The sequence below is a fragment of the Aulonocara stuartgranti genome (genome assembly GCF_965226115.1).
Source record: "Aulonocara stuartgranti genome assembly, chromosome: 3".
NCBI lineage: Eukaryota > Metazoa > Chordata > Actinopteri > Cichliformes > Cichlidae > Aulonocara > Aulonocara stuartgranti.
In genome coordinates, this window is record NC_138941.1 from 72,868,436 (window position 1) to 72,883,967 (window position 15,532).

The 15,532-nt window shown below is 42.1% G+C and overlaps 2 protein-coding genes across 2 annotated transcripts in view; both read right to left on the reverse strand.

Moving 5' to 3' along the window:
- Positions 1–221: 221 nt before the first annotated feature.
- LOC309703685 (stress-associated endoplasmic reticulum protein 1) overlaps positions 222–15,532 on the reverse strand; it is a 157,608-nt gene continuing 142,297 nt past the window's right edge. Inside the window, exons 2-4 of the mRNA XM_082528636.1 lie at positions 7,961–8,151; positions 5,729–5,804; positions 222–1,919 (exon numbers count right to left, since the gene is read on the reverse strand). Of these exons, the coding sequence (XP_082384762.1) occupies positions 1,879–1,919; positions 5,729–5,804; positions 7,961–8,044 (201 nt within the window). The 5' untranslated portion in view covers positions 8,045–8,151 and the 3' untranslated portion in view covers positions 222–1,878. The remainder of the gene's footprint in view (positions 1,920–5,728; positions 5,805–7,960; positions 8,152–15,532) is intronic.
- Positions 10,779–11,721, reverse strand: LOC309703674 (C-type natriuretic peptide 2-like; the record flags this gene model as incomplete). The annotated part of the gene is made up of 2 exons (XM_082528624.1): positions 10,779–11,084; positions 11,623–11,721. 2 exons carry the CDS (start codon positions 11,719–11,721, stop codon positions 10,779–10,781), a joined length of 405 nt encoding a protein of 134 aa, XP_082384750.1.

Genomic DNA, 15,532 nt, shown 5'->3' on the forward strand with positions numbered 1-15,532 from the left:
AACAGCTGTTAGTAAAGCAAGTTTACAATGATGATTAACCTCAGCCACAAGATGGCAGCAGCTGGTCTGAGATCCTTTATCGGAAAGAACAATTCAACTCTCAGGTGTCATCAGAGACAGTCTTCACTTTCAGAGATGAATTCATGCCTGCACTGCCTTGTTGGTCGTAAACATCTTTTTCTTACAGAGAAAGCAAAGACAAAGAGGAGCCGGGAGGCGTGTAGAGAAAAATATTGGAGCTTTATTTAGTATCAAAGCGGAGCGTGTCGTCCAGCTGAAGGAACGTCTCCGACTGCTTCACATGGAAACGTCAGCAGGACGTTTGTAATGACGGAGCTCGTTTCATCAGCTTGTTTTACTTCATTTACAGCAGAAGAACTGAAAGTGTGTGGAGGGGAAGGGATTTAAAGGAGCAAAGCGCTGTTTTTAGAGCCTTAAAGAGAAATCACATTTCCAGTCTGAATCCTGTAAACTTCACACGATGATCCAGCATGAACCTGCATTCACAATCACTTCCTGTGTGCTTTAATTCAACGTCTTTTCACCCCGCTGACAGTCTGTTCGTCGCTTCATCTGCACGACGTCATTAAAGCCCAGATTCATTTACTTTAAATGACTTTGGACCTCTGAAAATCTGAGAGCTAAAAGAAGAATTTACGAGGCCCCGTGAGACATTTGTAACTAGCGCTCACAGAAGATGAAGCTCTGACTTCTTCTTCATGTGATTCATATATTTCCTGTTTCACACACACACTCACAAAAAAGTGTTTTGGATGAGAGACGTGCTGCTGATAGACGCAATCTGCAGATTTCAACCCTGAGTTCAAAATAAACATTTTATCTGTAACTTAACTATTTCATTAATTCATCACAAATATAACCAATCACAGCTCAAGCAGGGTTTATTGTGAAGAAGACGCACTAAATGTAAGTGACAGTTACCAGAGGAGAGATTAGAGTAACAGCTGTGGTTGAAACTAAAGAGCTCCAGCAGAAAAGCTAAAATTGCTTCTTTAAAGTAAATGTTTGTCTTTAAACCGTTTCTAATATTAACACTTATGATATGTGACTGAATAATCAGCGGAATGAATTAAACTCCTCAGAAATAAATAGATTTGTTCTTTTTGTTTGTTTCACATTTGAAACACTAAGTAATAAGCAGTCATTAAACAGCGGTTAGCAACAGCACTCGAAATCACATAAATCACTGAACTATTATTGACAAAAATACAAAATTCACAACAAATACACTCAATATGAACTGAAACTAGAACAGGTGTGTTAGACTTTTAATTTGGAAGACATTCTTTTTTTTCACATTAAAAGTCTTCCAGGCTGGGCTGCTCTTCTCAGGCTTCAATGTACAAAAGTTTAAAATCTGAGGCGTGCTGCATGTAAACATCTGTCTGAACCTTAACTTTGTCCTGTTATTACAATGATTCACAGTATGATGGCTGAGTCTTTCTGAGTAAATGAGCTCAGACTCACGAGGGTCCTAAAGACTGAGCGACGGTCTGAGAAAGGAGGCGCGTTCGCAGGATTTATGATTAATGAGCCGACAGCAGGAAGAACAGCGCTTTGTCCCTTTAAACCGGGGACTGAGAAAAGAAGCAGAGACGAGAGACAGCAGCTGGACGACCGACAGGAAGAGGATTTAAGACTTCATCTGACAGGAACCAATTATCAATATGTGATGGATCAGCTTCATCGACAGAGACGGGAGTAAACAAACAGGCGATGTGCTGCAGAGAGAGAGGGAAGAGTCCAGACTCCACAGGTACAAGTGTGTGTGTGAGAGAGTGTGTTGGGGGTGTGTTTTGAAGGCGATGTGCCCCTCCCTCCCTCCATCGGGCTCAGCATCTCTGGGGTCAAAGATCATCACATGCCCTGCCTGATGCTCTGGATGATCTGGAAGATGGCTGCAACAAACACAAAGGAGGCATTAGCAGCAGGTCACATGACACAAAACTAGCTCATCCGTAGACACAGAGAGACGCTGACACCTGTCTTCTTAAACTGTATTATTGCTCAGTGAATCAAACCTGGAAATTGTGGCACAAACGTTCAAAAAACAACCACAAACGACGCAAAGCAACGAGCCACGATCGCTTCCTGAGTTTTACTCCGAGGGCTGGAGGCCTGCCAGCCGCCTGTGTTTGTCACGTAACACTAACTACTGTATTTTAAAGAAGATAAATGTTATGAAACGGAGGTACCAAACAACCGTGTGCAGCGGAGATAAGATCGCATGAATCATGTGACGTGTGAACGCGCTTGAAATGGTGGCGAGGTGATGTGCTCTGTTGTCGGCTGCAAATGCAGAAGTCTCTGCGTTATCACTCTGCAGCTGCTCGTGTGGTTTCACACGTGTTCCTCAACAGCGAGCCTCCTCACCAGCTCGCAGTGGAGTCTTAAACAAGAACACTAACCGTCCAAAGACTCCGAGCGCACGCAGTCACGACGGACGTGTTTATAGCAACGTTTCTGTAAATGTAAATAAAAGCACCGTTTGTGTTTCATAAGCTCCTCGAGTCTGTGAGGACTAACTATGAAGCAAAGCCGCAGGGACACAGTGTGGTTTAGAAACCTGTCAGTGAAATAAGCACAGGTTTCCACCTTAAATGAGCCCGGGCTCATTTAAGGTGGAAACCTGTGCTTATTTCACCGTCAGTGTTTCTTCAGGTGTGGATGTTCCTGAGCACACGCAGGATCAGGTCGGTTTCTAATGCAGCGCTGACACCAACATTCACACTGTGCAGCCAAATCCATCAAGTCATGAAATCTCAATGACGTTATGAACCACATATGATGGAATCCACAAACATCTGTAAGAAAGTTGTTACTGTTCAACTAACGCAGCCACCAAAGATTCAGCTTTTTTCAGCAACACGATGCCAAAGCACATTGTTGTAAAAGAGCCCAGCTGCTACTGACCAGCATGTAGACTTGAACGGTCACCCACTGAACTTTATAAAACCCAACATGTGAGCAAAGAGCTGCTTGAATCCTAGATAAAGTGAAAAAATGAAACATTATGGTTTCAAACCACAAGCTTACAACCTAAGATTATGAACACGTAAAGAGTTACGTTAGAAGAACAACGGCCACAGCTCAGTGGGAAACATGCTCCTCTATGTCTCCATCTACCTACACGGTTACCTTCCAAGATATGTGCAGATCCACCTACTGACAAACCTGCTGCATCCATCTACCAAACTATGTTCCCACCTACTTATCTACCTATATACCAACCCATATCTAACTACCATCATACCCTCTACCTGCCTAAAATCTACCTACATAGACACCCATAGGTGTCTCTGTACCTAAAGCCTCTCTATCTATGCACCTACCTGCCACTTCTACTTTGGCTCTCGGAGGAGGCGGACGCACTTTTCTCCTCTCCCTTATCTTCCCTGCTAGTTCTTATGTCCTTGTCTAGTCTCGTGTCTTTTTTGTATTACTTTCCCTGGAACACTCTCTCACAGTCTGTGTCTAAAACCTAAAAGAGAATTATGGATTTGATCAACTGGTCTCTGAATGCTATTGACACCCTTTAACGAGAAGTCTGGGCTCGGGAGAACCCGAGTGCCCTGGAGGGACTTTCCCTGCCGGATACACGATGGACGGGTGGCAGAGGATCGTGTGCCTGGCGGGACTGTCGATCGAGGACGCTGAAGATATCTACCTATTCGGAACCATGATAACAGGGTTCTTGCTGATCGGAGCTGGCTTGGCCCTGGCTTATCGGAGAATTAAGAGAGCGGAACCGGCTGTTCAAACCCCCACAAAGCTGCCCGCTGGGATTGGAACGACAGGCGCGACTTCTCAGAAAGGGCTCACTGAAGGCAGCATGGTTAAGAGCTTGGAGGCGCTTACGACTGCAGTGAATGCTCAGAATAACACCTTTGAGCGCATGTATGTTGGATTACATCAGGAAAGAATCAACTCAGAACAACACCTCTGGGTGGAGCTGGATTACACCTCGGATCAGTTGGCTGCGGTCGTGAGGTCTCAGAATCTGCTATGTGAGCAAAAAGAGTGACAAGACCACAGAATCGACGGCTAATAACATCACGGAGAAGCTCGCAGCTATTAACGGGAGACTGAGAGACCAGTGTCGGAGTGTTAAAAAACAGCTTGAAATTCTCAATTACCATCATAACCCGGCTACCCCTTCGGCGCCAGCTCAAGGCTGGAGCCGAACAACAACTCCCTGATAACGACTGTGTTGAGTCTGTTCCTTCCCATTCCCTACAAGGCCACCTGGGTTGGCTGGTAGACTGTTTACTTAGCCTGATAGGGTGAAGGACACTGTCTCAGCTGAACTATGGACACGCACACACATACATATACTGATACTGATAAGCACTCACTGACGCATCGCCCTCCCTACCCCGGACCCAACGCCACCTCCAACGCTTACCTCCCCTCTGATGTGGACATCGGGTCAGCTGGAGGCGCAGTCGAAGATTGTAGCGGCCCCAGATCAGATGTACACACTGGGACTCTTTCCCATGTTGTTGTCTGTGTTTATTGTGTTATGGTGTGTTGATACCTGTGCATTCCTGTATTATCCTTTTGTGTTGCACATTTCAATGTTTTTTTTCCTCGCTACCTGGCCTGACCTGTCTCCCCAATGTGATGTTTGTATTGTATGTACGGCCGGCAAGGTCTGTCATCTTGGTTGTGGGCAAAAGACCTGCAACTGACAAATAAAGGCTATCTCATCATCTCTCTCATCTCATTATACCCACCCACCCATTTACCTACCTACTTAACTACCTGTGTAATGATCCATATACCTACCTACTGATATATGACTTAATCTACTTTACCAACTGTCCTGTTTATCTTATCCATAGGCATGTATTCATATACTTACCTATGGATAAGGATGGATGTGCCTGCCTATCTACTGAGGTATTACAACTAGAGACACCCCATTAAATTTGATGATCAGTGCTTTAATAGAGGACTCTTAATAGCTTTTTATCTTCAGAGGCTTTGATTGTGATTGCAGTAATAGTAACGATCGCAGTTAATCCAAAAAGTAAAGCAAACATGTTTCTCTCTCTCCAGGTTTATTGTCATGTTAACGAAGAGTGTTGAGCCTTGTAATACTTTTTATTCACACACATGCTCCTAAATAAATGTAGCAATCTGCACATGTATTTTTAGTCGCAAATGTGAAACTTTCAAAATGTCCAGCACCGCCAGCATCAACTTCCTGTCCTTATTCCAGTAACTCTAATACTTCTTTTAGTGTGAAACAGTCAAGTCTTCTGCTGCTGGCAGAAGCAACATTAATCTGCTTAATGAGCAGGAACATCACGGGAAACCCAAACCGGCTCTATGCCTCAAAGCCACGGCACAAACAGAGATTCTATTGTGACCTACAATTAAAAAACAGGCTGAGAAAAGCAGGAGAGCCAACTCCCATCTATTTAAAGCGACTGTTTTTTGACATGTGTTACCAAACGCTAATTAGAGATGGCAAGTCCTGACTGGCAGCGATAAAAGTGCAATCTGTCACAGGAAGACCTTCTGACTCCGTATCCTGCAGGCTGAAGACAAAACTTCTGGGGAAAAATGTGACTCAGAGTTTCGAGAGCTGATAGAGTTCTGCAGAAACGCCACAGAGATAGGATCAGCTGAGCGGGAAGCAGAGCCCGTCTGCATCAGCAGCTGTATCAACATCTGTATCACCTGCAGGGGAGAAACTCACCTGATCCACAAACCACAAAGACGAACAGAGCGAGCAGCCACGGGCCCACCGGAGACTTCTCATCGTTTACTGGCCGCTGGAAAACACAGAGAAACCACGCACCGTCAAAAGCGTCCCGTGGAAGCCTTTTGAGTTTTCCTTCTACATAGAACTTGGTTCTTTTTATTCTGATGGTAATGATAACACCTCGTGGTGAAAACAGGCGTCTTTGGTGTTTTCACAACACTTCTCTTATGATACCTTTACACCGTTTACATTATATGCGACTTTGTTTCACACATTTCACTTGCTTAATCCTGAGATTTAAGCTTGTGCTTCATGAAGCCTCGTTTATGCAGCAGGGTGAGTAAAGTAGAGAAACACGAGGTGAGACAGTTCTAACTGGTTTGTCTACTGCAAGGACAGACGAGCTGAAAAAAATGACATTTTGCGACAGGTGAGATGGGAGTGTTGGCAGGTCAACGCTAAGAGAAAACCGAAAGTCTCCAACAAACCAAAGACAACCTGAGAAACCGAACTGTAGACAGGACGGGCAAACAGAACGTGCGACAGCCGCTGAATATTTCAGCTAACATCCCTGCTGTAATCGTCCCGTTTCAAAGACTTCTGCTAGCAAATGAAAAGATTTCCGTGGACAGTCAGTGTTTACTGTGTTCACCTTAACGTCTGGAGGTCATCATTACAGGGACAAACCCTGACTGATGAGATCCATTCATGCCTCAGAGCTCCAAGCTCTGACCTTTGATTTATTTTAAACACTAGAACTTTAAAAATGTTTAAATTATGTAACCCTGTTAAAATAAAACCCGTCATGTTACCATTTGCAATATGTGGTACAACGGGAAGGCCACTTATACCTCAAACCGCTGAAGACGTCACGTTAATATAATAATGAACGCAGCGCTGGACATTAATGGCACACGTAGTTGCCTAGTAACGCACACTGTTTACATACATTTTGGCTGCTGTAACATAAGCTAAAGTTAGCTCGATGTGACTGAGCAGCAGGGACCATGTAAAGATGCCAGTATAGCCTCAGCATTGGTTGATTCACGTGGTGCTGCTTCAATGAAATAGTCGTTGTGCCAAAGCAGTGCAAATATCACTAGAACTGTAATAAATGTATATTTAAACCATATTTTATGAGGGGTTTTACAGGTATTCAAACATCAAATACTTCTTTGTTCATCAAACAGAAAACACAAGTAGTTCTGTTGTACGGTGTGACACCACCAACTGAATCAAGGCAAACTGTGGTTTTGTCACAGTCGCCCACCACACACTGTAAATATCCTGAGCTAGCGTGCCTGCTGATGGCACGCAAGCTAAATGTCTCTGAATTTAAGCTTCAAAAGTACAAAGCTGGGTGTTTACAGATGTTTACTAAATCACATCTGTGGCTTCGAGTTCCTTGAGAATCGCCTCACAGTAAAAAATGTTAGGCTGACTCTGTGTGTGTCACACTCATAACTGCTCACACACACACAGCTTTGTGTGCGCTCAATGTTGTTACACCTGCCAAACCAGCCACTCTGCACCAGACTCCATTTAGAAAACAGCTCATTTAACGCTGCTCGCTGTCTGCACGGACAGAATCGAGCATCTGATCTTCATTTAAACGGTCCGAAGCCCTTTGTTAAATTCAGCCTGCGTGTGATTCCCTAACATCACCTTCTTTGACACAAATTCTGTTTTAAATGTGCGCACTGAGCTGCACGCCTCCGCCCACTCCATCTGTTTACACCTCATCACACAGAGGGGATGGACGATTAAAGCCCCCCAAAAGCTCACAAACAGCCGACAGCTTTATATGTTTGTGCCGATTGAACACCACAAAATAAAACTTTAATATATTAGAATAAAATCGTATTTCTATAAATTACAATCGAGCGGCGCGCTAAAACTCCAGCTTTCCTGCAGGACTCTGGCTCTCTTTAAGATGACACACTAAACAGCCACTCACAGTGCGCCAGCAGCGGGACCTCTGTTACTATCCCACCATTTCACTGGTTTTTAACAACAATTACATGCAGCATGATGGCGACTGTGATGGTAACAGAGCTCCGTGGCTAACTTAGCGAGCTAGCTGTTTCCTGGATTCGACTCTAAATAAATCAAATAAACGTATTTAAATGCTCACTTCTACACGAACATCACATCTACAGACCACACGCCGGCCACAGCCCACGGGCTCTAAGTTAACGGGTCAGCCGTTAGCCCTGGTTTCCCTACCGACGTTTTCTGGACGTGTCCCCGCTGTGTGATCGTCTTGCTGTGTCGCTCGTTTGCCACTTTCATCCGCTGCACTGCCGACATGCTTCAGGCTTATTGACCGGTGCGGACCAGGAGGACGGAGGAAGAGGCGGGAACAGCCGGGATCCAGAGGCAGGAGGCTCGCTGGTAGCGGAGGAGAGGACAGTCAGCTCGTTCTGTTTCCGTGTTACCGTCAACGGTTTGCTTGATGTTAGCTGAGCGAGCCCTGACCCCGGAACTACTGACCTCGTCACGTGACAGGGAACAGCCAAATGTCTGCATGCTGCCCCCGAGAGGCGGGAACAACCTGTGCATGTCAGAAATTTCACCAGAAATACAAAAATAATTATATATTCTTAAAAAACGTAGAAATATTCAAAATAAATGTAATATTATTAAACAATTACTGAAACTGGTTCAACATGAGGAAGTCTTATGAATGTTTGCAGATGATGTTTTGATCTGTTGGGAGAGAAGGGAGCAGGAGGAGGAGAGAGAAGAGGAAATAAGACAGATAACATGTGTGAGGATGAGGCAAGTGGATAAAATGAAGGTGCGAGGAGTAAAAGGAGTGACGTAGATGAGGTTCCTGGGGTCAACCATCCAACTGACAGTGTACAAGAGAGGTGAAGAAGAAAGTGCAGGCAGGCTGGGGAGGATGGAAACGAGTGTCAAGGGTGATTTGTTACAGAAGCAGCAAGAGTGAAACAGAAGGTTTATAAGATGTTAGTGAGACGTGCTGTGATGTTTGGTTTGAAGACGGTGGCACTGATGAACAGACAGAAGGCCGAGCTGAATGTGTTAAGAACGTCATTGGGAGTGATCGGGATGGAGAGGATAAGAAATTAGGAAGAGCAGTTTGGAGACAAAGTTATAGAAGCAAGGCCGAGATGGTGTGGACATGTGCATAGGATGTTAAAAATGGAACTGCCGAGCAGATAAGATGCACTGTGGCAACTCCTAAAAGGAGGATCCAAAAGAAGAAGAAGAAGAAGAAGAAGAAGAAGGAAATCACTTTGAAATGAGTGGTGATTAAATTCAAGTTTTAGGCAACCTGTCTAAAAATGTATTTCTTCTTCTCAAGTTTCAACTTAGACCACCTTAATAATAATAATAATAAGAAGAAGAAGATTATCTTTTATTATTTCCAGTCTTTTTCAGTGTGAATGAATGACATTTTCTCTAACAATGTAATGATATGATCATTTTTGTATTTTAACCTTTAACCGGTAAAATTATTAACGCGTCACACATTTTATGATGTGTTCCATACACCACCAACACCATGAACCATCCACTGATGTAAATGGCACTCTGTTCAGAAAATCCTGACCAAAGAAGAATTATAATTAAGAAAACTTGGTATTTGCACAAGATATTAATATCTATCCAAAAGAACTTCATGATCAACTTTTAATAGAGCTGGTCATATCACTGACTTCAACTAGAAGCTTCAAATTATGAGATAAAAGAGAAAAACTGATAAATGAAAAGTGGCAGTGGACTTATCATAAGAAAGCTTTAGGAAATATGTAAAAGGAAGTCAAGTGATGTGTTCACTGTCTGTTTCAAAATAACACTCCAACAACAGTGACACAACTCCAGTGAACTGTTGCTTTCATTATATGTTTCATAATCTTTAGTTTAATAGTTATCAGGTTTATCGTATATTTGATAGTCATATGTAAAAAACCAAACAAACAGACAAACAAACAAAATGTTTCCGATGTGAAAGTGCAGCACCAACCTGCTACATTTGACTGTAGCTTGAAGAGATATTTTGAAACTCATATGTCAAAACTTGGGAGCGATGTCACTCTTGAGTTAGCGAGTTCTTAAAAAGTAGGTTTTCTTTTGGTTCTCAGAAAGGTAGAGCGGTCCTGCGCAGTATCTTAGCTGTTCCTAGGACCGCGCTCTTCTGGACAGAGATCTCCGATGTTGTTCTTCTCAAGCTCTTCCCTGAGCCCTTGGTATTTCTCAAGTCTTTAACCTCAAAATGTTTTCCTGGTTAAACAACAGATAAATACATTCCTGCTGTTACAGAGCCATAATATGCATTCCTATTTAGGATTCTTCTTCCTTGTTGGAAGCACCATAATGTCCGTTCAGTGTCACCATAAACAGGAAGTTCACACAGTAAAAACTGAAGCTTTCATTAATATTAATGTTGTAATAAATATCTGTGTGATGTTATTTACCTGTTGAATCAAAGCAACATAAGCCCAGTGAGGTTTTCTCTGTAGTTTATTGTTGCCTGCAGTCCGTCCACACAAACACACACATACCTGCATGTTTAACACATGGTCGTCTATTAAGCTGCTTTCACACATGCCCCACTGTGATCAGCTTTCCAGTACATCACCCGACAGAGACACATGTAAAAGCGCAAAAATGTGCAACACTATCAGATTGGACATTCATCTGTCTTTAACCTGCCATGTCCTGCACACATTATCCAGACTCCGCCCCTCACTGGAGCAACACAGAGTACTTCCTGTAATGAAAAGGCGTGTGAAGCGGATCATTTCCTGCTGTGAGCTAAATGCCTAATGTTCTTACACACACAAATATATCTACATGTTTAAAACATGTTCGTCTTTCACACACACAGAGTCCTGCTGGCTGCACTGGAGCCAGGCGTCAAGGGTCATTAGTACGTTTCCTTTAGTCCTTTATTAGTAAAGATCCAACATGAAGTCTTTGCCCAGTGGAAAAATTCATCCTTCTGGAGGTCAGAGGTCATGCAACGTCAGGCGGAGCTTAGGTCGTAGTGTAGTTACCATGGTGACACATATGTCTAACAGCCCAGACCACTCATGGACCCAATACGGTCCATCTTCATCCCAAAGCATCCTCTCCCTCCCATCATCGACTTGCGGCTCCACCTCCTCATCTTGGTCTGTTGCCGCAGGAAGTTGAGAAAGAACTGAGGGACTGCTTCAGTTCTGCTGTTCACTCGCTTTGCAAGGGTGTGGCTCACAGGCAGTACTGCAGAAGGAGTTGTGGAGGTGAGCTGTCCAGCTGATCCCTCTGTGATGTCATCAAAAGTGGGAGTGGCCAAGATGAGAGTTGAAAGACGAGAGCCAAACAGAGAGTGTAAAACCTGAAATACAGTCAGTAATCATCTGTGTGATTCACTGCCTTTTCTAGTGAATGTTGATAACTGTACCTCAAGTACACAGAGTAGTCAACTAATCAGATTACTCAGATTACACACTGGTCCCACATAACAGAACTTAGAGTAAGCCATATTATATATTGGTTAGTACTCTTGTAACGATGGGTCCATTAACCTTTGCCCCATATTTGAGTCTTTAAAACAAGTCTTTAAAACATCAAACAGATGACATTTTTTAAGTGTCACATTTATCTTCCTATTATGTGTCACTGATCGGTGGAGCACTGAAAAATCTTACACAGACTCACTTATGCTGATGACACCATGCTGTTAATCTAAGATCATCTCTGACTATGAGATCTGTTTCATTGTATCTCTTTATTAAAGCTGACATAATCAATAAAAAGAGCAGAAACTATCGATGAAGACGATGAATGAAGATAATGAGGACAAAGATAATGATTAAAATAAAGGGTGTAAAAAGAGAATGAAGGTAATGATGAAAAGGAAGTTCTCCACTGACCTGTTTGTTGTCTCGTTGAGGTGACGGTTTTAACTCCGCAGCAACAGCGAGGAAGAGGAGGAAGATGAGGGAAATGAAAGGAGATGAAGCAGCAGCCATCTTTGTTTGTACAAAAAACATTTAGTTAAAAAAACACACCACCGTGACTGTTTTTAACCTATAAGCTTTAAGAAGAACATGAAATAGCTGAGTTACGTGTAGCTCTGACTGAAGGTTATTAAAGCCTACAGCGCCATCTATCGGTCAGAGGATTGCTGTGACTTGATAAAAGTGAATATTGTGGTGAAATAACCTGATCAGGAGATAAAAACTGATTGGGTCAAATTTTGTTGTGGTATTAAAAAAGAAGCAAAAATATATTTTTAACATAAATTTGAATTTATTTGTGCATCTTAACAAATTTGTAGCTTTATTCACGTTTGTACAATTCTGTTTTTTTACAATGTGGTCATGAATAGTTTTTTTAAATTGATTATTACAGTCTCAGATTACAGATGTAGATTAGAGTCTACCAAACTGAAGGTGTTTAGATTTTTATTATTGAATTCAATTCAATACAATAGAGTTAAAAAACATTTTAAGTAAAAGAAGGCTAGAAAATTTAGACTTAAAATAAATTTTGATTTTTGTTATTTTATTATTAGATATGAATAAATCTTCATTGGGTTATGGGAGTTATTAAACTGGATTATTTAGTAAATTTCAATTTAGATTTTCTTTAATTTGATGAAATATTTTTGAAGTTTAAATGTCATTTTCTGATGTTTATGTATTAGTAAATTTGATGATTAGGACAATAAAGAAGCAGAACTTACTGACAAACAGTTTCTCAAAAATATTCCAACAAAAATCAAAGTCAAATAAAAGATTCTGCTGGTCGTCCGATCAATCCAACTGTTTTTCTCCAATCACAGTAATTGATTATCAGTCTCAGAACAAGTCGTATAAGCTTTTTTTTTTTCCTTTTTTTAACTATCACTGGTGTCTGTCCTGTCTCATCTCAGGACCAGTCAGTATCTGTGTGCCGGCGGCGGGCTGACACTTTTATACGACTCGGCGCTATGATGTCACACATTCTTACTGCTGTCACCCCAGACAACGGGTTCACACACTCACAACGACGCACACACAGATGAATGTGGACTCAATGGATGCATGTGTTACAAAAAACACTCAAAAAAACAAAATAGATAAAAATATTCAATCGACAAAGTTTAATCATGAAGTTCTGGAGGAAGTTCAAGGAATCCTTGAAGAGGCTTCTTTGGTTTGAAATAGTTTCCTTTGGTGTTTTAAAAGCATCTTGAAGTCCTTGTGGTGTTTCAAAGACCATAGGAGTGTTCACAAGTTTCATGAGGGTCTCAGATTGTCCTCATTGTAGCTCCAGGGTCTTTCCTAGGTCAGTTTGAGGTGTCTTTACAACATTCAATGACTGAAAGGGTTGTGGGCCTCCAGATGTCATCTAGTGACCTGTAATAGAGCTAAAAATGTCTTGGCTTTGAAAACTTTCCAGGTGAGACAAACCCTCAAAACTACTCTCAAACATCTAGATGTTCTTGAAGAAGGCGAATTCTTCCATGAGTAATTAAGAACACAATAAATGGAAAGGAACAGGCTCATACAGTCCTGGAAATGGTTCAGGGTTCTTGAAAAGTTTCCAGGAGTCACAAATAGGTGCAAGTGGTATTTGAACATGTTGTAAAAGTCATGACAGGAGACAGAATGGGCCTCCTTCTACTGTAGTTTCAAGTGTCTATTGTTGTCATTGAGGAAGTTCCAGGAGCACTTTCAGAGTTTCTGGAAACAGATGTTGTTAAAGACGCGATTGCAGTAGGGTAAGTTGGAAATAGTTTATCTGATTTAGTCACTAAAGTACTAAAAGTATAGTAAAGAAGTATAGTCTTTGAAATGTTTCAGGGCTCTTGAAGATTCTGAAGGTAAAAAACAAAACAGAAAACTTTCTAGTTCAGGGGAGTCAAACATAATTTATTTTGTGAATTAACAAATAGTTTTTATAACTATAATTATATAATTAAAGGTCAGTCTGGACAATGACATACCAGAACTTTATTTTTCCAAACACATTTATTTCTAACAATTTAAGCTCAAAGAGTTGTACTGAGAAATTTCCTTCTTTACTCTGAAGAACTTCTAGGAGATTCTAAAGAGCTTTCAGAGGAGAAATGATCCTGCAGGAGGTTTAGGTATTCTTTGTAGGCTAGTTCCACATATACTTGACAAAATTCATTGAGTTAAATGGTTTATTGGTTCAAGGTTTCCAGGAAAAGTTTAGTAAGTTACTGAAGGTGTTGTAGATGTTCTTGAGAGAAAGCCAAAGGATGTGATTGTCCTTAAAGAAGGAGTTCTAGACTTTCTTGAGAACTAAAAGTCAGTAAAGATGTTCATGCAGACTAAAATATGTTCCACAAGTCAGCAACTTGTGGAACATTTTAAGGTACATCGAGATTCTCCAGCAGTTGAAAATAGAGAATCGAGCATGGGGAGAATCAAATAGATCCTGCACGGTCCTCAGGGTCCTTAAGGGAAAATTTGATTTCACTTCCAGGATTCTTCCAGATAGAATGAATGACTCAATCAGTCTTTCAGGGGCTTCCGGGATTCCTGGAATGACTTGGGTCTTTTAAGTGAGATACTTAAAATCTTCCAGGGGAATATGAAGATAATCCTGGAGTCCCAGATTAAGTTCCAGATGTTGAGTTGAATCCTAGAATATTCGGGAGCCGCCATTATAACCGCACCCAAAAGAAAGGATAGCTTCGCCTTTCCCTCCGTCTCCTTGTGACCCCTGACCCCAGTCGTCCCGTCAGCTCGTAAAGCATCACCGTGGAGACTGAGTCGTGGTTTGCAACTATTTCCTGTGGAACGGGGCGGGGCCACAGAGGTTCACATGCTCCGAAGGATAGGTGTGTATGTATGGGTGTGTGTGTCTGTGTGTGTTTAATGACCCCCTGCTGTCTTTGTCCTCATCAGACAAAATCCCGCCCCCCATTCAACCTCACACGTCATCAGCCACGCATAACACACACACGCACACAAGGGCGGAATAACAGATCATCAATCACCTCATTAGAGAGGAAGATGGGTTATTATGTGTGTGTGTGTGTGTGTGTGTGTCAGCATGACAAGCAGGAAACAACAGCGCCTTTACTTCCAAAGAAGGCCAATCACAGGTCAGAGAGCAGCTTGTTCTTAATACAATAACACAATATTTACCTTTGTGTCACTTTCGGTGCATTTCAGCCCGACCAGTGCTGTAGGGCTGCAACACTGCACTGTAACACACACAGCTGCAGTTTTGCTGTTCTTACACAGCGATTGTAAAGTAACAAGTAATTATTTCTAAATGAGTTTTGATCGTTTTCAGAGTGAACTTCGGCACGGCTGCTGCTCATATCCAGGCAACAGGCTGCCTTCAGCCTAAACTCCTCCACCAATCAGCATTGACGTCACACCAGCGTGTGTGTGTGGACATGAATAGTGGACTCCAGTTGAGTGTGAGAAATCTGCCCTTCGTTCACAAGACTGAACACATAAATGTTTCACCTCTTTCTCACCACAGGATTTTATTTAAAGCTTATTTTCATATTAAAGATATTTATTGCTAAAACCTATTTAAAAACCTTCCAGAATAACCGGAAGCTATCAGCAGACCTAAGAGACCTGATCGTGGGCCAAAATAGGCCCTACAATGATGCTTGGAAGGGGAGGAAGAGGAAATGCAGATGGAGAGAGGTATTCTAATGAAGGCCGAAGACCCTAGAAAGCACCAAATGCTGCAGGAAAGAAAACTCATCTTTAAAGAAAGAAATTTCAAGGAGGAAACGAGTTGCTTTCCACCACTGGAGACTACCCTTAGAGAATAAGTGACACTGAACTGGCATAATGTCCT